The following is a 27343-nucleotide window of genomic DNA, read 5'->3' as shown; positions in this document are numbered from 1 at the left end:
GGGCAACAGAATTCAGCTTGCAGGCAGCCTAGGGGTATGCGGGGTTCTGCTTCTTCTACATTCATTTCAATGCTTTCAAACTGCTGGGCCCCCTTTCCCATAGCAAGAAATGCCTGGTGGGTTTGCCATATAAAAGGAGGGCCTGCGGGTTCTCTGGGATGATCGCTTCGCACAACGCCCCCTCGCACCTCTCCTAACCGGCCCTCCATACAATTTCTGAAACCCATTGCGGCCCTCAGGCCAAAAAGTTTGCCCGCCCCTGGTTTATGCTGATATACTTCTCTCAGTTAAAAAAAAATACATCTAGCCGACAGTTATACCACTTTAACTTTTCTAGTGTAGACCAAGCCTTAGAAAAGGAGGCAAATAAGAAGGGTCATGATAAAAGTAAATAAAATAATGAATGATCTAGCGAAGGGAGATTGGGAACTTCTGTTCTGCCTGTCTCAGAACACAAGAATAAGGGGACATTAAATGAAATGAGAAGGTGGAAATTCAAAATCAATAAAAGGACATTTATTGTCACATAATGTAATAAGCTGTGGGAGTCATTGCCAGAGGAAGTCATGAATTTAACAAGGGAGTGGACATTGATATGGATATCAAGACTATCCAGAGTTTTCACAATGAATTATCACTTTTTATGTGGAAGGGATATTAAACCTCATGCTTTAGGGTTTAAGCCAATCTCTAAATGTTAGAGATCAGGATGAAACCTACTGTGGGGGACAGATTATGCCACATCATCTTACCTTGGCGTTCTTTTACCTTCCTCTGAAGCAGTTGCTGTTGCCCACTGTTGAAGCCAGGAAACTAGAATAGGTAGATCTCAGGTGTGGCAGTTGCAACGTGGAGAAGAGGAAGATATAAGGAGGGGGGGACATGAGGCAATTGGGTAGGGAAAGGGTAATGAGGGGTTTTGTGGGGAGAGAAGTATTTGGGGAGCAGGAGGAGAAAATTTGTTTGGGAAGAGAGGGAGGGAGAATGTTGCCTTTGAGGGAAGAGAGGGCAATGAGGAGAAGGAGGGAAGAGTAGAATGTGGGGTGTTTGGAGCACAGGGGGGCTTGAGGAACAGTGTCTATGGGGGTGATAGGGTAGGAGGAAACTGGGAGCCTTGGACTGGGCAGGGAGCTGAATCTCACAGGTGGCCTCCCAGCGCCGGCCTGGGCGGTGGTGTGACGTTGTGCAGTCTGTATGGTTTTATAAACATTTAATAAGTGAATATAATGTAACTGAGATATGCTTCGTGCAAAAGGTCTCTTGCAAGGTATCATTACAAAGTTTATTGTCTACTGAGTGTGATCATCCGATTTGTATAAATGTACCACTCTTGTATCTGAAACTAGAAATATGAAATATAGCTCTGAGGGCCTATTGTAATTATGCAAAGTGTGGGCCATTAATGGTGATTTGGCATCTTGATGACTCCCATTAACTAGGACCATTGTCTGCAAATGGCTGTGTTTTACCTGTAAGTCTTCCTTTATACCTGTGTGCTGGCAAGTGGGTAATGAAGTCTTGCAGTGACATGTGATCATGTCCCTTGAACTGGAATCCATCTTTAACCTGGTGTCTTTCCCTTGAGAAGGAGGGGGTGGGAACTCAGAGAGGGACAAAAGGATTCCCACCTTATGCAAAAGTTGTATAAGGGGGTGGAAGAGAGGAGCCATCATGAAGAATCCCCTAGCTATCACCTGAGCTGCAACAAGAGCTGTACCAGGGGAAAGAATTGTGCCCAGGCCTGGAAGGGGTCCAGTCTGAGGAAAAAACTTACTGAAGCATCTCTGAGGGTGAGATTATCTGTATTTAGTTTGATTAGACATATATTTGTGCATTTTATGTTATTTTGCTTGGTGACTTACTTTGTTCTATTTGTTTCTACTTGGAACCACTTAAATCCTACTTTCTGTATTTAATAAAATCACTTTTTACTTATTAATTAACTCAGAGTATGTATTAATACCTGGGGGAGCAAACAACTGTGCATATCTCTCTATCAGTGTTATAGAGGGCGAACAATTTATAAGTTTACCCTGCATTCGCTTTATACAGGATAAAATGGATTTATTTGGGTTTAGACCCCATTGGGGGTTGGGCATCTGAGTGCTAAAGACCAGCACACTTCTGTGAGCTGTTTTCAGGTAAACCTGCAGCTTTGGGGCAAGTAATTCAGACCCTGGGTCTGTGTGGGCACGGGCAGCACACGGAGACCCACTGCCCCTTCCCCTCAGGGGCCGCAGAGACTTGCCAGCAGCCAGCTGCTTCCGGGAGCAGCATGGGGCTAGGGCAGGCTGGCAGCCTGGCTAAGCTCCGCTGTGCTGCTGACCGGGAACCACCTGTAGTAAGCGCAGGGCCGCCCGGGGGCAGGGGGGCAAGTGGGGCAATTTGCCCCAAGCCCTGGGTCCCGCAGGGGCCCCCATGAGTATGTCGGAGGCTCCCCCCACCTCTGTCTTCCCCCATCCCCCAGCATTTCAGCTGGTAAGGGGCGGGGCTGCGAGCTGCGGCCGAGCAGCGGGAGCTCAGGCCTCGCTGGAAACACCATGCCACTGCAGTGCTGGACACGGCAAACTGAGGCTCTGGGAGAGGGGGTAAGCGGTATGGTAAGGGGCCAGGGCCGGGCACCCCCCCGACCCCATCCCCCACAGCCCTGACCCCAGCTCAGAGCCGGGCACCCCCCGACCCCATCCCCCCATCCCTGACCCCCAGCCCCTCTGAGCTGGGCACCCCGATTCCAGCCCCCCCACAGCCCAGCCCCCCAGCTCCGAGCCCAGCCCCTCTGAGCCGAAGACCTCCCTGGCCCCATCTCCCCACAGCCCTGAGTCCAGCCCCTGTGAGCACCCCCCAACCCAGAGCCCAGCTCCCCACCCAGCCCTGGGCAACAGCAGCCCCACCCCCAGGCAGCGACAGCCCATTGGCATCAACCATCACCATCACCCAGCAACAGCCCATTATGTAACGGCAAATGTATACATACCATTAAAGCATTTAATGTTTTTAAATAATGTATTTAGTGTATTTTCAAATTATTACAAATTAATTTTTGAATGTATTTCACTGGTTATATTTTACATTTCCAAATATATGTCACTATAATATTGCAACTTTTTTTTATGGAAGGGGCCCCCAAAATTGCTTTGCCCCAGGCCTCCTGAATCCTCTGGGTGGCCCTGAGTAAGCACCTCCCAGCTGGAGCCTACACCTCGCACCCCTTCCTGCACCTCAATCCCCTGCCCCAGCCCAGAGCCCCCTCCTGCACCCAAACTCCCTCCCAGAGTTGGCACCCCTCACCACTTCCCACACCCCAACATTCTGCCCCAGCTCACAGCCTGCACCCAAACTCCCTCCCAGAGCCCACAAACCCCCTCCTGCACCCCAGTCCCCTGCACCAGCCTGGAGCCCCCTCCTGCACCAAACTCCCTCCCAGAGCCCACACCCCAACACTCTGCCCCAGCCTGGAGATCCCTCCTGCAGCCAAACTCCCTCCCAGAGCTTGCACCCCAACCCCCTGCCCCAGGGTCAGCCTGGAGCCCCCCCCCCCACACACACACACTCTAAACCCCTTGGCCCTAGCCCAGAACCTGCAACCCCTCCTGCACCCCAACCCCCTGTCCCAGCCTAGTGAAAGTGAGTGAGGGTGCGGGAGTGCAAGAGATGGAGGGAGGGGGGAATGGAGTGAGCGGGGTGGGGTAGATCCTGGGTTGATTTTAAATTCAAAAAATGATCTTGTGTGTAAAAAGGTTGGAGACCACCGGAACAGAATCTAATTCTCCAGCACAGCATTCAATTGCTTTAACCATGAGGCCAGTCTGCCTCTGTCTCTGGGTGTATCTGAATCCCACTGAAAGGAGGCAATTCTAAGGAGCCCTGTGCCTTCACCAGAACTACCTTTAAGCTTTCAGAGGGAGCCTCAAGAGTGCTTTTGGCTTTTTCAGTTCTGAGAAAAACAGTTCTCTGTATGTACTAAAAACACTGTAAAGTCCTGTGAAGTAGAAAAACTGGAGGAGATGGCAGGTGTGCCTCTGTACTGAACAGATGGATAAAGAGCCACACTGATTGCTTAGCCTGTCCCATTGTGAATGGGATCTGTCTCAGAATGAACAATGAAAATCTGTGTATCCCACATAAACAATCTGTAGCTACTGAGCTTGTTGGTCATATGGGACTCTTTGGTCAGTATTAGTTCTTCAGAGGGTAGGCTCCCTGACAACACAAAATGACAGGGCTAACATGGAGGCATATAAAACGACCTACTAAATTATGTTACTTGTGAACTTAACAACTCTACTCAGCAAAAAAGCAGTGTACTTCCTTACTTCTTGTGATGGGGTGCACTCACCTCTCGTGAGTACCTCCTGTCAGCTGGGTGTGGTGCTGCAATCTTCTTTTTCTCCTGGCACCCTCTGAAGGCTGGCGACCTTGCTACGCAGGTCTTCAGTGACTCAGCCCTCAGCTAAGTCACACAGTTAGTAGACAAATGGATGAATCCCTTCCAGAATAATAAAGTTCAACAAAATGGTTGGATCTCACCAGGATAAGGTAAGTTTATTTTGTACAGTGTAACACACATACTAAAAGAGGAGGATGTAGCCTACTTAACATGAAGCTGTAGTAGGTTAGTTCATCTACTTGAAAACCTTTTCTCAGTGCTGGTTAGGTTATATTTTTGTTCTTGTTTCTGCACTTCCTTGCTCCTGTGGGCTGTCGTGTTGAGTTAGACAGGGTAGCTGTAACCTCCAAAGGCTTAGAGTAGTTCTTTGCTGATGCTAAATAAAGACCCTCTATTTTGAATTCCTTTTGGTGCTTTCCGAAGAAAGCTTAGAACTTTTTAACATCCACATCACAACCTCTAAGGAAGGGAGTAAATATGAATGCTCACAAGTGTAGTACAATCCAACTAATCTTGCAATATAAAAAATTGGGTGTACAAAAACAATGACTAAAAATGGGCATTTTTGTAACCAACAGGAACAATGAGACAAGTTCAGAAAACAGACATACCTGGTTTTCAGATCATACTAAACCTGTAGCCAAAACAGAGGTTACATCAAGTTTTTCAGTCAACAAAAATAAGCTTTGCTACTTTTTACATTGTCAGAAAACTGGCCATTTTTCAGACGGATGTAGTCTAGGAATTGGCTTATTTCTAGGCCTTTAGTGAGGACATTAGGGGTTGTTCCAGGAAGGAGGAAAATCTGCTGCTGCTTGGAAGAGGAGATGTGAGCAGGGGGAGGCAGTGGGGGGAAGTATGTGGTGTCTGGTAGTGAAGACATGGGACAGAATTGGACTATTACAAATTTAGACTGAAGAATTTTCAAACTCTACCCTTGTATTTTGTCACGAAGATTCTGACTGTTAAGCTATTGAGGCTGCCCCAGCTCCTATCACTTCTTCTTCCTGCCCTAATGAGTCAGAGCAACAAGACACCCTTCCTAGCTACAGCTTTCTACTGGAACTCGGGAGCAATCAGTCCTACATAAAATATGCATGGAAAGCATACATTGTTTGGCTTTGGATCCACCCCGAAAAACTTGCCCTGGAGGCTAACGCACAGGGGAAGCATGTGATGGAAAGCCAGGATGTAATGTGCCCACCCACCTTAACAGTTACCTCAAAATACATAATTTATCCTGAGAATCATGAAGATCCTACTTCAGGACTTGTAGCTGTAAATGTCCAGGGTAATAGCAGCCTCTGTGCACGTCTGTCTAATCCATTGCCTACAATACTTTGCTGCACTCCAATGATGACTCGCTTTTCTTCCTTTTCCCCATTATTCATCTTCTCCATTGCCTTCATTTCCTGTGTACCTACACAGAACTAGAAGAAAATAAAAAATCAACATTATCGTCTCATTTCTGATTCCATTTCCCAATTCTGATGCTAATTCAGCATTTAGAGAAAAATGCCAGTCCTGATAATGGAAAGTGTGAGGGAAGGGAGGGACGGTGGCACAGACGGAACTCTCAGTTGTTCTCCAGAGTCTCAGCTTTTTATTTTAAAAAGTGCATCTCTAGCTGCTATAGTTGTAAAGAAAATCAGAGACCTGAACATAACTGATGCAGAGACATCTGCTGTCGTTTGAGGAAAGCCAGAATCAAAAGCTCTAAGTTGTGATCTGCCCCATTCAATTCAGTGGGTGCTACTAAGATGCCAAGGATGCTACTTTAAATGTCACATTGTTAACTCTTTCATTATTCACCAAAGCTTGTAAGAAAAGAGAAAAAGTATCATTATGAAGATCTAAACCAGGGGTCGGCAACATTCGGCACGCGGCTCACCAGGGTAAGCACCCTAGCGGGCCGGGCCAGTTTATTTACCTGCTGACGCGGCAGGTTCGGCCGATCGTGGCCCCCACTGGCCGCAGTTCGCCATCCCGGGCCAATGGGGGTGGCGGGAAGCCGCGGACAGCACATCCCTCGGCCCGCACCGCTTCCCGCTGCCCCCATTGGCCTGGGATGACAAACCGCGGTGAGTGGGTTCCCACGATCCCCGCGATCGGCCAAACCTGCTGCATCAGCAGGTAAATAAACTGGCCCGGCCCGCTAGGGTTCTTACCCTGGCGAGCCGCGTGCCGAACGTTGCCGACCTCTGATCTACACTGAAAAAGGGGAAAGGTGGCAGGTGGAACCAAATGAATAGTCGTGCGTATGTGCAGCAGATGTTAAGATACATAGGCCTTTAAGAGCACATGGTGCAGGAGACTGAGGCCATGTCTACTCTTACCAGGGATCCACACTGCTGCGATTGATGCAGCAGGGGTCCATTTAGTGGGTCTAGTGAAGACCTGCTAAATCGACCACAAAGTGCTCTCTGGTTAACTCTGGTACTCCACCAGAACGAGAAGAGTAAGGTAAGTCGATGGGAGAGCGTTTCCCATTGACGCAGCGTGGTATAGACACTGCAGTAAGTCAACTTACCCCAATAGTATAGACAAGGCCTGAGATTGGTTTAATTTTCCTGAAGAAGGCTCAGAATTCAAATGTTTGAGAATCACTGAACTGGTCTCTTCTGTTTATAGGAGATGATTTTAGTGGCAGGACAACAATTGCGGTCCTTTTTTTTTTTTTTATTCCTGCCTAGTAAATAGTTGGAGAAGTCTGAGTTAAGAAGCCCATCGGGATTAGGTAACATTTTTTTCCTGAGGAATACTTTCCAGTAATAACAACGAGGAGTCCTTGTGGCACCTTAGAGACTAACAAATTTATTTGGGCATAAGCTTTCATGGGCTACAGCCCACTTCATCAGATGCATGAAGTGAAAAATAGTAATATTAATTCAGCTGAAGTATTTTCAATCATTTGGAATTTAAAGATTCTATTGCAAAATTTACTGTAAAATGTGCCTGCAATACTGTCAGTCTACCCAAGAGTAATATCAGTTAAGAGGCCCACCCATTTAATCTTAACTGAAAAGAAATGTGGGATTAATATTTTTTTTAAGAAAAGCAATGTACTTTAAGAAACCAGTCATTTTTCAATAGGTTATTTATTCATGTTTCATGCTTTGTTGGACAGCTAGAATAGTGCATTTGTTTTTTGTTTGTTTGTTTTGACTTTATAGACATCTATTTTCAGAATCCTTTGGCCAAATCCTACAGTGTTTACTCTTAAGCAAAGCTCTTCATATACTTCAATTGGAGTTTTGCCTGCATAGAGTCCTAGAATCTATAATTCAAAAATGATTCCATACTACTGATGTAAAACCTAACAATGTTTGTCTTATTTTGACCTAATCTGTGTACATTTTCTTTCACAAAGGTACAACTTAATGATCAGATTCTGACACTCCTACTCACACTGAGTAGCACCTTACCCCATGAGAAAGCTCACTGATTTTAATGGATCCACTTGTGGAATAAAATACTATTCATAATGAGCAAGGGTATCAAAGTCTGACCATAATAGCTAAGATGTAGTTCATACAGAAATAATCATTGGGAATCAAAGAATGGTAGAAATTTGAAAAAATATTTTTCAAATCTAAGAAAAGTGCCTTCTGAGGACCATGTCAGCACTCAAATAGGTCAGGAATAATGCTGAGAATTCTCTTTTAGGCAGTGAAACAAATTACCATGCAACTTGAAAATGAACTAGTTTGATGTGAAACCAGCAACACTTATTATGTGTCTGTCTCCAATGGGAGCCACAGCAAAAGAAACAAGAATGAATCGACTGATTTTTATTTAATTCCATTTTCAGACAAAAATTAAGTCTAGAAAAACGACTATGTCTATATAAATATAACTAGAGGTAGAAAGAAGTGCTTATATACTGACTTATGCCAAGATCAGTATAGCACAAATTGTTTTGATAAAGCTCTATTGCAAATAGCCAGGGCTGGCTATAGGCACCAAAAAATCTGGAGCCGGCCCTGCAAATAGCAGTCTAAGGTCAAACTCTCTTGATAGTACCCAAATGCAGGAGTAAATTTATCCTTTGTTTAAAACAAGTAGTAAATTTTTATTTGCCTTCATATAGTTAATATTAGATTTTTCATAAAGAGAGCCCAAGTATTGATTTTATGTGGAGTAGCATACTGCCTCCACTATTTCAGGTAAGATTGGTATTTTGTGAAAGAAATATTGGTAAGTTCAATTTTTTTTCACTGAATGATCTTCTGTGAGCACCTCTACAGAATACTGACTCGAAGTTGCATTCATGCCCCTCGGAAGTTTCCTATTAATATATAAAAACCCAAAAGACTTTATCACATCTATGTCACGTACCAGCACTTTTCTATGCAGAGTATCTTCTCTTAGCAAGTGTGAGGTTGGGGCTCCTTTCATGGGACAGAACTACCACTTCAGGGCTGTTAAGGACATGCATAGCCAAGGGCGTTGAACCACAGGTGACCGCAACAATTTCCCAGACTCTCAAGGGCCAAACTTTATTTGCATGACATGAAACTGACTAGTGCATTGTGGCCCAAAGAGACTGAAGCATGTAATCAATGCTCCATATCTATCTGAACGGCCTCCAGTTGGTGTTTATGATTGGTGCAGGCCACACCTCTTCATTCAAGATGAGTGGTCACAAGCTTTATTTTAGAGCTTAGCAGAGAGCATTTTGGTTATGCCTGACAAAGTTATTTCTCTTTCTGTTATAATTATTTGTATTCCTAGTGCTCACTGCTGCAATAAATCCCCACATCAGGAACAATACTTCCCTGTGAATGACCACTAGGATGGAAGGGCTCCTTCCAGTGATTTTCAAAGATGATAATTAATTGATGCATGGAAAGGCTATGAAAACGGAGGTCCATAATTCATTATTAGCCATTGGGTTCAGAAGTGTGCATAACTTCCATTAACACACCAAAGTCTCCCAGACTGGCATTGGGAGGTATAAATTTTGCTGCACCCTAGGAAGGATTCACTCCAGGCAGTTGCCTTCTTTTCCTTGTGGTTCCCTTTGGCAAGGGCACCTTTAGTTTCTATCAGGGCACCATAGAAGTCTTGCCAGTGAAAGCTGCCGAAAGGATCAACTGAATTATTAAAAACAATGGGTAAAGGACCACTCAGAGTGACATAAAATGAAGCCCTTAATCATTAGATAATGAAAATTTAGCTATTTCTGCTGAAATGCAGCTGGGAATGCAGTTTTACAAGGGCAATCACAAAAACTTCTGTGATTGCAAATCAGGTAGCTAATCATGGGCCTCATTCTCCACTCACCTTGGTATAAATTGGGAGTAACTCCACTGCAGTCACTGGAGTAAACACCAGTATTACACTGACCAAAGAGACAGGCACCTAAATTCTGTCTTTTCATCTACCAAAGATAGAGGCTAACTGAAGGATCCATTTGGAAATCTCAAGGATCAGGGTACAGTTGCAAGGAAAAAACTAAGACCATATCTTTGTGGGGCTTATTAATTTTTGGCCACTGTACTCCTGAGGTGACTGATGTTTTGTGGAAACCATTTGGAGTTTATACATATAGAAAACAGTCACATGATAAGCAGCAAAGGTGCCAACATTGCAGGGCCGGCTTCAGGCACCAGCCCACCAAGCTTGTGCTTGGGGCGGCACCTGGAGCGGGGCGGCGCGGTGCGGTGCTCCGGCTCCGGCCGCCGGGGAGAGCGGAGCCCCGGCCGGGCTCTCCGCCCTCCTCCCGGCGCTCTGGCCGCCGGGGAGAGCAGAGCCCCGGCCGGGCTCTCTGCCCTCCTCCCGGGGCTCTGGCCGCCGGGGAGAGCGGAGCCCTGGCCGGCTCACTGCCCTCCCCCAGCGCTCTGTCCGCCAGGGAGAGCAGAGCCCCGGCTGGACTCTCCGCCCTCCCCCCAGCGCTCTGGCTGCCGGGGAGAGCGGCCTGCGGCCGGGCTCGGCGCCCTCCCCCTGCCGCGCTCCGGGGGGGGGGGGGCAGCGGCAGCGGTAGGCATTTTTGCCGGGGTGGCAAAAAAGCCAGAGCCGGCCCTGCAACATTGCCAGTTTTTCCAAATGACTCAGCCCATCAGCCTCAACCACGAGTTAGTGGGACCATCTCTGGGCAGGAGTGAATTTTCAATGCCCATTCAACCACTCACCTCTGAAGAGACAGCCAGCAAGAGCGCAAATTAGCAACAAATACAATTAACTTTTTTCTCATTGGAACACTTATCCACTAGGAGTTGGATTGAGACCACCCAAGTTAACACCTTTCATCCAGGCAAAATGGTAAGTACTAACCACTCCCACTGACCTGGTTTAAACTCATATTAGTGATCTAAAAACAAAAAGCAAAAACCTTCATCTCTGAAAAACAAGTACATGATTTTTAGCAGTTTTTAATTCTTTTAATTAAGCATCCATCTACATACATGCACAGCAAAGTACAAAGGGTTAGAAAATGGGCTTCATTTTCAGCCCCTAATTGTAACCTATTGTGCATTAATCCCTGAGAGAAAGTATGTCAGCTGTATCTCTATCATGAGTGAGAGTGCAAATTCATGTGTTCATTTTGCAATATTGATTGCTTTTGGGATACCAAATCTGTCTTTTGATACTTAAACTCGCTCTGCTCATTGTGAGCAAAAATCCACTGTACAATAGTTCATCAGTCCTACACTGTGTCTCAGGGAGAAATCCATCCCGGAATTCTTGCTCTGGACAGTTAAAAGGTTGTCACCTAATCCCCCCAAATAAAGGAGTTTCAATATCTTCTTTTTAATCTTACATTATGCTCACATAAAATCCTGTCTTTTTATTTTTGCTTCCCTTTTAAAAGTGAAGTCTGTGCTTGAAATGAAATGTGCATGACTGCCAGGCTTGCAGGCTGAGATCCTGTGTAGAGCCAAGGTAGTTTAGACATGATTAATGCAAACTCCCTCCACTCTGAACTGGAAGGACCAGTTCTAATGTAGTTCAGTTGCTGGATGAGACACCACTGTGAGGGGTGACCTTATAAAAAGCCTAGCTAGAGAGAAAAACATTGCTTGACAGGTCCGCCCAGGTTCTGTTGAGAGGAGGTTAATTAGCAGCAGTTGTGATGCTGTTATGATGTGAGCCCTAGTTTTCTAGAAGCTGGATTTTGGTCCATGGCCATTAGTGTTTCACTAAGAGTCTGATCAGATTGTGGCCATTCTATGTGCTATGAGGGAAGAGGACACAGGAGAACTTTCCCCTCTTTGCATGTTATGAAGGAGTCAGCCACAACGGCATTTAGGGACTGCTCCCTGTGAGCACCACCAAGCATGCTCTCCACCACAGCAGCGGCAGTGGGTCCCACTATGCTGTGGCCATGACTCTACCTCTCTGCACCAGCCAGTGAGACCAGTTGCTGTGAAGCATCATGCATGCTGCACCTTCCTAAGGAGCAACACAGCAACTTGGTTCCCCAGGAGCTGCAGATGGGATTGCACTGGACCTCCCTGAGGCAGAACCCGTACCACCTTCTTGGGGCTATGTTAACTAGAAACGTCTGACTGACCCTAAGTGCAAAAAGCTTCCCTAGAAAGCATTCTCTCAAGTGGATGCAAAAGAAATGGACAGAGTGTGATGCAGGAGAATAGGGGAGTGAGTCCCACCAGTAGTGCTGCAATGTCCTGATTGACTCTGAAGTTACTGAGGCCTATTAAATACTGCTAGCTCTTAAAGCTGCTTAAATGTGAAAACTTGAGAGCAGCAATAGCTTGTTTCCTGTCTTACTTCAATATATTACTGTTGAGAAGATGTGAAGCAAGATCTAGAGGGAGTCACATTCTTAGAGCCTTTGGGAACTGAGCCTTATTTGGGAAGGCTGTAATTGAGAGTACTGTAGAGCAGAGGTGGGCAAACTATGGCCTGCGAGCCACATCCAGCCTGCAGGACCCTCCTGCCCGGCCCCTGAGCTCCTGGCCCCTCCCCTGCTGTCTCCCCTCCCCCACAGCCTCAGCTCACTGCACCGCTTTGGGCGGCGAGCTCTCTGGGGCAGCACAGGTGCAAAGCCACAGCCTGAACCGGTGCTCTGTGCTGTGCAGTGCATGGCTGCCTCCAGCGGGGTGGCGCAGCTGCCTATCCTGGTGCAGCCGTGCTGCCAGCCACCCGTGCTCCAGGGAGCGCAGTAAGGGGGCAGGGAGCGGGGGTTGGATAGAGGGCAGGGGCGGTCAGAGAGTGGGGAACAGGGGGATTGAATGGGGGCAGGGGTCCTGGGGGGGCCAGTCAGGAAGGAGAGGGGGGTTTCAATGAGGTGGCGGGGGCAGTTAGGGGCAGGGGGCAGTTAGGGGCAGAGGATCCGGGGGCGGTCAGGGAGAAGGGGTGGTTGGATAGGGCAGGAGTCCGGGGGGGGGGCATTCAGGAAGGAGAGGGGGGTTGGATGGGGTGGTGGGAGGCAGTTAAGGGCAGGGGATCCGGGGGCAGTCAGGGGACAGAGAGCGGGGGGGGGGGGGTTAATGGGGCAGGGTTCCTGGGGGGGGGGTCCGTCAGGGAATGGGGGGGTTGGATGGGGCAGGAGTCCCAGGGGGGCCATGCCACGCCTGGCTGTTTGGGGAGGCACAGCCTCCCCTAACTGGTCCTCCATAGAATTTTGAAAACCCAATGCGGCCCTCAGGCCAAAAAGTTTGCCTGCCCCTGATGTAGAGTATAGTGAAGGGGGGTTACTTACGCATTAACATTTTAAGTAATATTCTCATTTAAGATCTATCTAGTCTTGAATGCAGAGTAATGCAGTGCTTTTGAAATGGAAGGAAATATAAAAACATAGATGGATTATTTACTGTATGCCTTGCTGTTTTCTTTTGAATACTATTAACATTATCTTTCTACTGCAAGTAGCAAGCACAGAGCCCTTACCAAAGTTTGTCAGCTAACTTGCTATAAAAAAAAAAATCTATAGAAAATTCCTAAATTTACAAGTGGTTTCCTATGCCCTGTACACTTTCTTCTTGATAGAACCAAAATAGCCTTAATAGGGACTGAAATAAACTCTGAGTTTCAAAAGGGCTATGTGCATACAGGAACAGTCCATTTCTGTGGCCATAAATGCCACTCACGTTCTAATGTTACAGCTAGGATTATGTGTGGGACTTAGGGAATTGCTCTGAAAGTCATAGGGCTTTGATGCTGGCAAAGCTACCATATGCAGCCTACCTTATTAGTTTTATGGGATTCAGGAAGGGTATGGAACAATATGCCTGGCACGTTGCTCCTCATTTGCCAGTTTAAGAACAGCTTGGGTGATTCCTGCTGTGAATTTGATATTAAGAAATAGTTTCCCAAGGACTGGGATGGAGATGGTAGATGCAGCACTCCCCATTTAGCACCCACGATGTACTATATCAGACCCTCGCCAGGATGACTATCCTGGATTTCCAAATGCTGGTGAATGGGCTGCCTCATATGACCTTTTTGATTATTTTCATAGCGTACTGCTGCACTCACTATCCTTGATCTACTTCTTGAAGGTATGAGAAGACAATTTCATTATTTGAGTGATCATCTGGTCCTTTCTGGTTGTACGCTGGACCATTCCCAAGGGGCAAACTTAGATTTAGTAAAAGAACCTTCAACTATCTGATGATTTTGTAGGTAAATGCAATGATCCGAGAGTGGAATAGCAGATTCCCTGAGACAAAAGAGAAGAAGGTCGATAGCAAGTAAAGGAAAAACCGTAAGGGAGGAGGGAAATCTTAAAGTTGATCATGACATTAAAAAATTGGGCCAAATCCGCAGCTGGTGTAAATGGGTATCGCTCCATTGATGTTTATGGAGCCAGGTTGATTTACATCAAGTGGGGTTCTGATTATCTCAGTTGTTGAGACAGTGTATACATTAGATATGCAGCCATTTTTATCTTCAAAGAGTAAAACCAATAGCGTTAAGAATTACATTCATTCAGACAGTACATGTGTAGCATTTGATACCTTTGATGTCTTAAACTCTGGTTTTCAGAATTAAAATGTTAATCATAAAGTGCTTTACCATATTCAAAAAGATATGCATTACATATAGCCCTGGATTCATTACCCTCCACCTACTGGACCAAGATTGTGGCAAACCTTAAACTCATTGTGGTTTTCATTATTATTACAAAGCATTGCAATTCATACGGTCCTACCGAAGGGGAAGGGAGAGTGACTAATATCAAAAGCTGAAGCCCTCAATTTTATCCAGTAGAAAATGAACACAAAACATGGCTCTGTCATGAATATGCGCCACGAAGGCTGTTTCTCAGCTGTTAATTTTGGGAAAAAATCACCACCTCAATTTTCTGCCAGTGGGCAAACAAACCATTTTTTACACTTCAGCCCCAAGAGTTCCTCACACTCCACCAGATACAGTCAGTGATAGCCCATGTGCTATTTCAGTGCCATAGGGCCATTATTCAGTTTAGTTGCCCCTACTTTGATGTGCCCAGTCTGTTAACAATGGAATGTCTGACATCATCCCCACCATTGAGTCATGTCCTGTTCTTCTGCGGAGACCCCTGCCTCAGTGTCTGAGCCTCTGCTGCTTTCCTCTTCTCTTCTTCCTCTGCTTTCTTCCGCTCCTCCTTCAGCTCTTTGTATCTCCATTTGGGAATCTGTAGATAAGTGCCGTCTTTGGCACTGCTCTTCCTCCTCACTTTCTCTGGTTGGTAGGTGGGTGGAGGAGCCTTGTTGACACGCACTTTGGGGATGACAAATCCTGGTCTCACACTGCTCCTTCTCAGTAGGTGCAGTGGCAGGAGGCTTGCTTTCCTTGTGACCACAGTGTTCATGTGAGCTACTGTGAGGCTGAGGGGCTGCAGACTAGCCCGCCGGTCCTTCTTTTTGGGGATCAACATGACTCTGGAGTTCTGAAATAATTTCTCATAGCTGCTAACGTGGTCTTTGTCCTGAGATCGGATATCCTGGGCTCTTTGCTTCCTAAGGATTTCCTGCACAGCCAGTGTGCGTTTCCCCACGCAGGGTGGGCTCCCTGGGCACACAGTCCTGCAAGATATGGCAATAAAGGGGCTGTTTAAACTTGTAGTCATCCTAACCATGTGGTCAAGGACGCCATCTTCTTCAGGGCCACAGGAAGCCCTGAATGACATTGCTGACCTCACACCCTCCGAAATCCTCTGCAAACAGTTTTTTGGTTCTGCGGCCTTGGCAAGAAGTTCCTTCATCTTTGGCCATTCTGACTTATACTGGTCACAAAACTGCTCAGGGCATGGCCTGTCCATCAGCCTCTGCATGAGGAAGGCTGCTTCTGATCTTCCTGTGTAACAAGCCCATTCCCGTGGAGTCATTCCACGGCTTGGGTCAGTCGCGTGGACATCTGCCCCTTAAAGGAGAGAAAGGAAAAACATTTGCCTTTATCGGTTATACAGTGCACACTTCAACTCCCACTGCCATAATCAAAACTGAATGAAGCAGGGATCCTGTCAAGAAAAATAGTATGTGATTATGTAATTAAAGACTGTATCATAATGCACACACACAATTCTGGAATTTCCTGACTTTTGAGTGCTTGACTTTGCAACTTTATTGTTTTTAATGTAGTTTTCTTGTATATAAATTCCTATTTTTAAACAGCACACTGAAAATAAAAAATACAAAAATAAAACAAAAAACACCACACAACCCATGTGGAATCATACTGACCCCCCACGTTGGTCACAAATAGGACCGAAACCTTTAGATCCACAGCACAGACCTCTGTTCACTTGAGCTAATGGAGTAACTGGTAGCAATAGCAGACTGTTTTCCTAAATCTGGACCAGTCACTACTGAGTAAAGAGACATATAGCAATGGAAGAACCCCTTCTGTCTCTGTAGTAAATGTCTACACTACAGCAGTGCAGTTGTGCCACTGGAGCATTTCTGGTGTAGACATACCCTGAGTGACAAGGAGGAAGATGGTGCTGTTCACTGTGATAGATAAAGAAGGGAGAAGGGAGAAAGTGGGTGATAGATCAGAAGCTCAATTTTAGCCATGTTAAGTTTCAGCTGATGGCCAGACCCCACAAGGAGACGTCAGAAAGATAGGCCAAGATGTGGTTAGGATGGAGGGAGACAGGTTGCAAACAGAAGTAGATCTCTGAGGAATCTATATAAAGGTAATAGTTAAAGCCATGGTTGCAGAGAAGATCATCAGAGACAGGGTACAGAGCAAGAAGGGGAGGGGGCGAAAATGGAACTCTGTGGGACCCCACCAAAAGGAGAGGGAAGGAAGAGGAGGACCCACCAAATAAGACACCGCAGAAGCAGTCAGAGAAGCAGGAGCAGAAGCAGGGTAAGGACAATATTTTGAAAGCTAACAGAGGACAGGATTTCAAGAAGAATCTGGTTAACAGTAATAAGAGGTCAACAAGAATATGATAGAGTAGAGGCCATGATGTTTGGCCCTGGTCTACTCTTCATCTCCCCATCAGCCTGTCTGTCTCTGAGCCCCTATTCTCTTCCCCTACACCAGCCTCCTCTTCCTTCATCTTTCCCCCTCTCAGCCTGTCCCCTTAACCTGATTGTCCCTGGACCCCCAACCTTTCCTCAACCCCATCTGTGCCTGCACTCCTTCTCCTCTCCAACTTACGTAGGTCTCTCTAGGAGTATAGGAAATTGCATGGGAATTGTTTGTTTGTTGTGTTCATACAACATACATTTTAATAATAAGCCTAGGGTGGGAATGATTTATTACATAGGACAGGGCCCCCAACCATGTACTGTGGATTCTGAATGTGTTTAAACTGGCCCTGCGTTTTCAGATCAAGTTTGCTGATGGCCAACCTCCCACGCACACTTCCCCTCCACCCCCAAAACCACACACACACACAAAAAACCAAAACATCAACAATTCCAGGGCAGATCGTCCAACCAGACCCGATGCTAGGGGAGGTGGCTATTTCTGATATATGATTAAATAGGTTAACCAATTTGTGAGGCCATCTCCACTTGGATTTGTTTGCAAACAGCCAACAGGAACCCAAATGTGTTTGCCTCCAGATATATTCCAGATGTAGAATCATGGAAGAGCTGTGCTCTGTCTCGAAACCACAGTCAGATACACTGTTTCTTCTTACTCAGATACTTTTGTCCAAACTGATCAGAGACCATTTACAAGGGTCCATTGAGCTCACCATTCGTGCTGCCTCTTCTATGATTTCTGGTTCTATCAATACAAATTGACACATTCCCAGCTCTTTTTGGAGCTATATCTCACAAAAGAAATCTACCAAATACAGAAATCCAAATCTTTTAGCAGCATACTCAATGCTGATTTTATGTCTCATCTAATGAAATCTTGTTTGACACAAGATCTTTTTAAGATGCTACTGACTTACTTTGCAAATCCAGAAACATTCCTAAACAAATTCCTCATTCAACAAAATTTCTAGGGACTTTACCAATTGGATCAGATATCAATATTCAAGCCCTTTTTCAAAGGTTATGGCAGTCTTATTGAACTATTTGTCATTCAGATTTAAGGCTGGTCTAACAAGTCTTCTTTTAGAAAATGTGTGCATTGCCCTTAGTCCTCATTTTCTTCAGATTAAATCATGTCCCGAATCCTGTTTTTCAAGCAACTAATTTGAGTAGCTGTGTCACTTTGGGATATTAATATTATATTCAGTTAATGAGGTTTCATGTCTCAAGAGATTGTTATCCACAAAACTGACATCACTGCTGCCGTGTTTGTGCTGGGCCGCCAAAGCATCAGAGTTCCAATTAATCAGAATTTCAGACCTCTGAATAAAAATGCCCAGGGTACTATGAATTTTTTTTTCATTAAAATCCAGTTGTAAGTCTTACATTTCCTGCATTGCTCCTTTATCCTATCTGATTAGTGACAGAATAGACAAACAACTATGGGTTTCTTCTCAATGTATGCAAGTCTGTTAATAAGAAGTAGGATCTAAAATTCTGGTTAAATCTGCATCTCTTTTAAAAAATACCGGCCCCACTAAATAAAGCAGCATCAGGACTTTAATTAAATGGAATTCTCAAGGAAAACTGCACCCATTTTGCTCAGTTTAGTAATATGAGAGTGCTAGCGTAAGTAGAACTCTAGTCAGGTCAACTCTGAAGCTCTCAGCCAGGCAACACTTTCACTTTCAGGGTTTGGCCCTGTGGCCATACACTATGAAATGTATTATTTAAGGTCCAGATTCTGCTCTGTTATACCAGTATAAATCCGCAGCAGCTCCAATGGTTTCACTGGAGTAGCACTATCTGGCCCTCCATTTTTAATCACAATTGGCATTTCTGCATGTCTTCTGCTGGAGGTGGTTATCTTGCTAAGAAGTGATATCAATTGTGACCTTGGCAGTGTAGCAGCCCAAAGGAAGTAACTGCAGAACGGTAATTAACCTGCGTTACCATTCATTTTACATTCCAAAAAGTACATTCACATTTTTTAAAGATTAAACATTATGGCCAAGATTTTCCAAAGTGACTAGTGACTGTGGCTGCCTCAGTATTTTGGTTCACAACCTGAACACCCCGACTTTCAGAAAGAACAGCCACTCTGAAAATCGGCCTCCAATCATTCATCAAATTTTTCCCTTCAGTTTCCCCGATGCGACTTCTATACCCAGTACTAAAGCAGGTTGGAAACTTGGTTAGTCTCCAGTACTGAGCTCTTGCATTGCCAGTGTCACAGGTAATAATACACTAATAATATCACTAATACATGTACACAGTAAATAGCTTTTGGTCATGATTTACAGCAGAAATTACTCCATAGTGCTTTGATCATCCTCATTATAAGGTTGGCTGTCACAGGGTGAAAGATCCCTTTAAGAGGAAGCAGGGTTCAGGGCACATGGAATGATTACCTGCTGTCCAGTTGGGCTTAAGGGAAGGCACCTGGGCCTTATAAAGAGGGAGACGGCTGCAGGTACAGGTTGGCAGATGCTGTAGACACAACATGGCATAAGGCTGCTGCAGGGCCCTGAGTCCTGCAGGAAGACACCATCAGGAAAGCCTGTGGAGAAGGCCATACTCCAAACAACAGGTGTTAGGAGGGGAGGAAAACAGACCCTCAGAGAGGAAGGCTGTGCCCATCTTGGAACTGGAGCAGAAGAGTGTTTGAAGTCTGAAGGGAAGCCAGACCCTCAGGGAGGAGGAGCTGTGACCATCTGAACCTGGGATGAAGACTTTGTAGGTTTAAGTTCTATTTTGAAAAACTTTGTGCAGGACTTAATAAATTGGCCCCGGGGAGGGGAATGAATATCTGTACTGTGAGGACTTTTTGAGGGGCCTGAGTGAAGAGGAAACTGAGGCAGCCCTCAGCAAAGCCACACTTGGCCAGCAGTGGGCACTACAGGGCAGGCACCCATTTACATTGGCATACTGGGCTATAATCTACAGGCAGTGGTTTTCAACCAGGGGTACACAGAGGTTTTCCAGGCGGTACATTAAGTCATCTAAATATTTGCCTAGTTTTACAACAGGCCACATAAAAAGCACTAGCAAAGTCAGTACAAACTAAAATTCCATATAGACAATGACTTGTTTATACTGCTCTATATACTGAAATGTAAGTACAATATTTATATTCCAATTACATTATTTTATAATGATATTATAAAATGAGAAAATAAGCAATTTTTCAGTAATAGGTTGCCTATACACTTGTATTTTTATGTCTGATTTTGTAAGCAAGTAGTTTTTAAGTGAGGTGAAACTTGGGGGTACGTAAGACAAATCAGACTCCTGCAAGGGGTACAGTAGTCAGGAAAGGTTGAGAGTCACTGATCTGCAGTATTCTGTACGGGGAATTCCACTAGCATCAGAAACTTCACCCTTCTGTCCTGCAGTGGGTCTAGTGGTAAACTCTTTCTCACTCACATATACACGTGCACATAGGGGACATGTCACCATACCAACAACATCCTTTGAAGCAATGATACCACTTTAGTCCTATGGGGCAGAGGGGAAAGGGAAAGTCATGATAATAAAGCAAACATGGAAAATCATGGAATCCACGGCTTTGAAGAACGCCATCACAAAATTTCTTACAATTGTTTTCTGATTACTTACTTGCTTACTATTCAGCATGACTAGCAAGCTTCAGGATTTACAATGCACTACATCTAAGCATAGCTGAAATTGCCAGTCTAAAAACCTCACAACACTGGACTTAATGATGTAAATACATCTCAGTAATTTAAGTGTGGGGAAGGGGGGGAGGGGAGGGGAAGGGATCGGTCAGAGGAAGATCTTAAAGCTTCCTGGCTTTCAAATGTTTGAAAACTTCAATGGTCCTTTAACATAAGCTACTTGTAAAACTATTCTTAAACAGTTGGAAAGTATGGAAATGCAGAGCTAAGGTACCCAAATCATTACCTTTCCCTTGTACTCTTGTATCCCTACTGTATTCACAAGATAAGCTTAATCCTGCATACTGCACATTTTCAGCATTAACAATATGATACATATCCCTGCTAGGCTTTACCTTACTTAACAAGTCACAGGAAAATTTTCCATCTCTTTCCTGTTTGAACTCTGAGAGGGCTAGAGACACCAAACTGAAGCCAGAGATTCCCAGGGTTAACCTCCTAGGTATGCTCCGAAAGACACTTTGAATTGACAGATCACTAAAACACTGTAACTCTTAGGATATAGGTAATAACTCATTTGCGTGCATATGTTTGCTTACTTTAATCTGTAAATAGCTCTCATTTCTTTTTCCTATTTAGTAATCCTTTAGATAGTTAATTACAGGATTGGCTACAAGCCTTGTCTTTGGTGTAAGATCTAGGGTAACAATTGATCTGGGGTAAGTGACTGGTCTCTTGGGACTGGAAGCAACCTGAATATGGTGTGAATTTTTGGTGAAAATGACCATTTATCACTAATGTCCTTGCCTGAGTGGTAAGATAGACTGGAGAGGCCAAGGGCACTGTCTGTGACTCCATGGTAAGACTGTTATAGTGATCCAGGAGTTCAAATTTGGTACTGGCTCGGTGAAATCTAATTATAGACCATGCCACCAGTTTGGGGGGTCTGCCCTGAAGTTGGTACTCTCAGTGTTGAGCTACCCCAGACAGCATGACATATGGTATATCTACATTTGAGGTGGGACTGTGATTCCCAGTTGGCATAGATGTACCCATGGTACCTCTGCTCAAGCTAGCATGCTAAACATATCGGTGTAGCCGGGGCAGCACGGGCAGTGACTTGGGCTATCTGCCCAGCATGTATTCAGGGGGACCACGCGGCTAGCCTAAGCCACTGCCCGTGCAACCCCAGCTACATGAATGTTTTTAGTGCATTAGCTTGAAGTCTACATGAGCTGGGAATCACACAGCTGCAATGTAGATGTTCCCTCGGGGTAAAGGGCTATCAAAGGTGTGAAGGGTTCTTAACGAGTATATGTGCAATGTTCTTTCTGGGGAGTTGCTAAGTGTGTGACTGTGTGCCAGGATCTGAATCTTATAGTGCCAAGGACCAGTGTGAGTGTGTGCATATTGAGGCATTGCTCAAAGAGGGTAGAGGGAAGGTGGCAAGTCCTTTAATAGTGTTAGCTGGAATCATGGCGGGTGAGAGTGACTCCTTTACTGGGTTGTAAAAGGAGGTGAAGAATTTGTACATTTCCGCAACTGTGAGGCTGGCAGAGTAAAGGTATTTGTGTTAATGGGGTGTATTGGGGCACTGCTGAAAGAGCATGGGCATGACGACATACTGTCAAGCAACCTTAACTCTGTGTTAACATAGTTCTTTGCCATTGAATTTCATAGTTTTTTTTTTTAAACAGGAAAACATATGGTGTTGGTAGGAGTTAGTGGTCATTTAGACAGTTGTACATATCCTGTCCTGCGACTTGCATACTGAGCCAGCCCACTCCATGTAAATACACACACACTAGCTGGGCCCCACCAGCCTTGCTTCACCACACATCCCTAGTCATGGCCCTGATCCATTCACTACATTTCCCCCTCCAACTTGGCCCCTCTCCAATGCTGTACACAGGCACCCCACCACAAGCAGGGAACTCATCTCCCTGAAGTCTTCACTCCCTGGCATACAAACATTTCTATTGTTGTTAATTCCGCCCCACCTCCCACAGCCTGGCTCACATGCAGTACCTGGAGTGAAGGCCAACTATACGACAATGAAATGGCGTTTCTGGTCATGTTGCTGAATGGTTGGAGGGTGGGGTTTGTGGCAGGGCCAGGAAGAGAAATCACAGACAGGGTTTCTGCTCCACAATACTGACAGTTTTATGTTTGACAGAAAGTATTTCTATGCCATACAGCATATATTTTTCAGTCAGCTAGGCACCTTCCAATTTCTCAATGAATGTTCTTCTAACACTTAGTCATAGCAGTCTTGGGGTGCACTGGCAGGGCTGGAGGGGATTAAGCTACAGGAAGGTTTGGCTGCAAGGGATTGGGGCTCAGAGGGTTGGGGTGAATTGGCAGAGCTGGGGGTGCATGGGGATTGGGGTGCACTAGCAGGGCTGTAGGGTGCCATGCCTCCCTCATCTAAGTCCCCAACCTTGTCTCCCCTACCATCCATCCCCATTTATTTCCCCTTCCCATAACCTCCCTCCTCTTCCCGCAGCCCCAAACCGCCCTCCCCCACACCTCCACCCCAAATCTCTCCTCCCAGCAGGTATACCAATGTTTAATTCCCCCCCCCCAAAATCCTTTGATTACATTTCCCCAAAAAATGAAATTGCCACCCAACTCACAAATTGTAGCAACCTCCAGCCATCAATTCAAACCTCCTTTTGTCTTAGGGCATGTCTACACTTGCAAATGTAGAGTGCTTTGAGTTAAACTAGTCTTTGTAGAGCGCAGTAGGGAAAGCGCTGCAGTCTGTCCACACTGACAGCTGCAAGCGCACTGGCATGGCCACATTTGCGGCACGTGCAGCAGCCACAGAGAGCAGTGCATTGTGGTAGCTATCCCAGCATGCAAGTGGTTGCAACATGCTTTTCAAATGGGGTGGGGTGGGGTGGAGTGTGACAGGGAGTGTGTTGTGTGTATGTGGGGGGAGAGAGTGTGGGTTTTTTGGGAGCTGAGAGCATGCCAGCATACTGTCTTGTAAGTTCAGAGAGCAGCAGATCTCCCCTTCCCGCCCCCCCGCCTCGCTCTCTCACACACAGCATTCCACAGTAATGGTTTGCTTTGATAGCCACATTCCTGCAGTGATTCCAAAACAATGACAAGAGTGGCCACTTGACTTAAGGGGATTATGGGATGTCCAGAGGCCAATCAGAGCGCAGTAATGCAACACCGCATTCACACTGATGTCCAGGCGTTTCACCCAAGGTACACCAAGCGTTATGCTTCTCCCCGAGGTGGATTACCAGGAGCGCTTTAGCCACGGAGTCAGAGCGCTCTAAGTGCCTTGCCAGTGTGGACGGGTCATGAGTTAGGGCGCCCAGGGCTGCTTTAATGTGCTCTAACTCGCAAGTATAGCCAAGCCCTTATGTGCGGGCTTGTGATTAACTTATCCTTAGTTATTTTAATTGAAGGGTGAGTTCACAGCCCTCAAAAGGTCTGTGATTCATCCAGTCAGACCCTCTCACTGTAACAGTACAAGGCAGCAGAAGTAAACTGGGTTGGGTGGGGGGATTGGCTGTAATTCGGGAACCCTAGGTTAGATGACCCCAAATTTGAATCACTAATGCTACTCAGTGATCCTGTGAGACACACCCTTTCACCACATTTCAAAGCAATCTGAATAAATGTTCGGATTTTAGAGCACTTACAGGAGCTGAACTTTAAAGCATATAAAATGTTGGGAATAGAAACCGTCTAGCCATTTTTCTGCATTGGAGCATGAACAGTTCTCAAAATGTACATTTTCTTAAATACTGTTCTCAATTTGTGTCCCCCAGAGATTTAGTGAGTGCCATGTACTACCTTGGGTAAACCTCAACAGACTGAGATCATTTTGACCTGCACCACATCAGTAGTTTGATCTTTAGCTCGGGGGGAAAAAATCCACCTAGACACTTTCTTTTTTAAAATGGGTATTTTTTTCAAGGCTTATATTTCTGGAACTCTGGGCTTAAATGAGTCCAAATTTGGGTCATTAGCCCTACCCGCATATTCTTGAGGCACACTAAATTTCAAAGAAATCTGACTAAGCATGTTGATTTTAGAGGACTTAAAAAGGTCCACCTTTAAATAGATGTCATGGTGCAAGCTTAACTATAGTAGTGCTGCCATACCACAATAATAATAGTAAATGAGTCTTGTAATAAATAAATCACATTTCAAAATCCATGCAGAATGCAGTTATTCCAATTTGCTATTTGTAATTAAGTGGCTATAACAATATATTTTCCTTTCTCATGACTTGATGTCAGTTTAATAGGATAATCAAGGAAAGTGCTTCCTCCTTCTCTGAAATACACATTATAGAGCCCTAGCCTTCACAAAAGAACATGCCAAACATTCTATAAATTGTGCTTAATGGCACAAGGTTATATGTACTCAGACACACAAGGGATGCAGGGTTTTTATTTTATTTAGTTTTTTACATGATCCACTGTATAATGATTGCTCACAGAGCAACAATGCCACATAAGGGAATGTCTACACCAGTGGTGGGCAACCTGTGGCCTGCGGGCTGCATGCGGCCCGTCAGGTCAATCTGCTGACAGGCTGTGAGACAGTTTATTTACATTGACCGTCCATAGGCATGGCTGCCCGCAGCTCCCAGTGGCCGCAGTTCACCATTCCCGGCCAATGGGAGCTGCGGGAAGTGGCGCAGGCTGCAGGGACGTGCTGGCCGTCGCTTCCCGCAGCTCCCATTAGCCGGAACGGTGAACTGCGGCCACTGGGAGCTGCGGGCAGCCATTCCTGTGGACGGTCAATGTAAACAAACTGTCTTGCGGCCCACCAGCAGATTGCCCTGACGGGCTGCGTGCGGCCCATGGGCCGCAGGTTGTCCACCACTGGTCTACACAGTCTACACGCGCCAGCTGTAGACTCAGGTTCGTAGGACTCGGGCTACGGGGCTGTTTCATTGTTGTGTAAGCTTCCAGGCTCAGGCTGGAGCCCAGGCTCTAGGACTCTGAGGGATAGAGGATCCCAGACCCTGGGCTCCAGCCCAAATTGGAAGTCTACATGGCAATGAAACAGCCCCACAGCCCTAGTTCCACGAGCCGAAGTTGGCTAGCACAGGCCAGCTGTGGATTCTTCTTTGCTGTGTAGACATACCCTAAGAAGGAGTTATATCTAACTACCATACATAGCTTATAGTGTCTTATTATTTAACATTAGGTGGCTTTATAATTCTGGACACATAGTTATCAGATCGTATTTTAACATTGTATCATATTCATAGTATTTGAGCTGTGTGAAATGTTTGTAATGAAACTCAATATCACATCAAAACTTCTAGGTTTTCTTATAAAGTCAAAAATCATCTCAAGTTTTTCAAATCTTTCAGGCCCAATTTTGTAGCAATTTATCTGGTCCCATATTTTACCAAGATTAAAAAGAAAAAATTACTGTACTCTACTCTAATATTGTAAGAATAGATAGACTGTTGGTAAAGCATGGCCAAAGGAGATCTGTGTTTTGTTCCTTAGTTTGCCTCAAACATGCGGTGTGACCTTGAACAAGTCATTTAACCTTCCATGCCTCAGTTTCCCCATCTGAAAAATTGCAGATACTACTACTTATCTACTTCTCATGGATGATGCAAGTCTAAACCAATGAATGCTTGTAATTTCCGTTGAGATGCCCAGATGGAAATTCAACAGCACTGTAAAGTACTATTGTAACAATAATAATAATAATAAATAAATAAAACTGCTTCACGTCTCTATTTACAAGACATTCAGAAATTGTTTTCATTTATATCAATAGGTCCACCACGCTTCTCAATAAAGTAAATACTGGAAAGGCCAGCTTTTCATTGAGTTACTGCTATCTTATTCAGAGCAAGAAGTACTGATGAAGCAAATAATTTCACATACCTGCCAACATTAAGGCTCTGACACATTCAGTTCGGCCTTGCATTGCAGATTTCATCAGGGCTGTGAATCCAAATACATTCCTCTTCTCAATATCAAGACCAGGAAAATAGTTCAACAAGTAGTTTGTAATGGTTATATGCCCTGTAGAAGGATAAAACAAGGGAGAGAAGAGTTAACTCTAATATTTTTCTGTAGTGATAAGAATCACTCTGAGGTTTAGACTGCTTGAAACTTTTAATTGACCACTACCAGCTACCAAATATGCAAGCCATGGCTACTTAATACTATGTCATTCTCACATCCCTTTTCACATGCTGCAGTCATTAGCATTTACTCTTAAAGTGTCTTGATGGTCTGACAGGAGCATGGGAACAGGAGCCTGGAATTCCTGGGTTCTAATCCCAGCTCTGACATTGACTCTGAATATGGCTTTCCCCTCTATAAAAACTGATGTACATAACACTCCCACCTCGGGGGTTGTTGTGGGGAATAGCTAAGGACCATATTGTGGCATGTCATAGTAAGTGGGGCTACTATGTGTCCCCCAGTTCATATTGGTGGGAAGGGATAGGGAATGGGTGGAGCTGTGTGGTTCCACCACCTCCAATGTGTCGGCCAGCATAGCGGCACTACAGGATGTAGGCTGTGCCAGTTATAGGGCTGGAATGGGGGAAGCCAAAACACAGAATGCATCAGGGGCTACTATTAGGGCAGTGCAAAGACATCCTGCCCCATACACAGGGCTTGTGGAAAAACCAAACTCACCCCTAAAACCCTTTGAAAATGGAAGGTCTGATGCAAGTGTGAAGTTCTTAATTGTACACACATATTTTTAAAGAACTGGACAAGATACTGCCATGGAGATAGGCAGACAGCTGGGTCCTTTTCTCTAAAACCATGGAGTTTGATTAATGTCTGGTTGCACTAGGCAGTCAGAGCTGAAAATCTCAACAGAACTTTGGGTGAGTTGATATTAGACAAAGGGATTATTTGTGTTCTTTTTTTTGCTCTTTTTCGCCATTTCTTTCCTTGCCTGGCTGT

General features: G+C 45.2%; 1 protein-coding gene across 1 annotated transcript in view; it reads right to left on the bottom strand.

The window, feature by feature from the left end:
• Positions 1-10760: 10760 nt before the first annotated feature.
• The window catches only part of ANKRD33B (ankyrin repeat domain 33B), an 86634-nt gene continuing 70051 nt past the window's right edge, over positions 10761-27343 (bottom strand). Inside the window, 2 exon segments of the mRNA XM_005281014.4 lie at positions 10761-15700; positions 26303-26443. Coding sequence (XP_005281071.1) covers positions 14850-15700; positions 26303-26443 — 992 coding nt within the window. The 3' untranslated portion in view covers positions 10761-14849.

Source organism: Chrysemys picta, chromosome 2, assembly GCF_011386835.1.
Source record: "Chrysemys picta bellii isolate R12L10 chromosome 2, ASM1138683v2, whole genome shotgun sequence".
Taxonomy (NCBI): Eukaryota; Metazoa; Chordata; order Testudines; family Emydidae; genus Chrysemys; species Chrysemys picta.
This window is presented reverse-complemented; position numbering and strand designations above follow the sequence as displayed.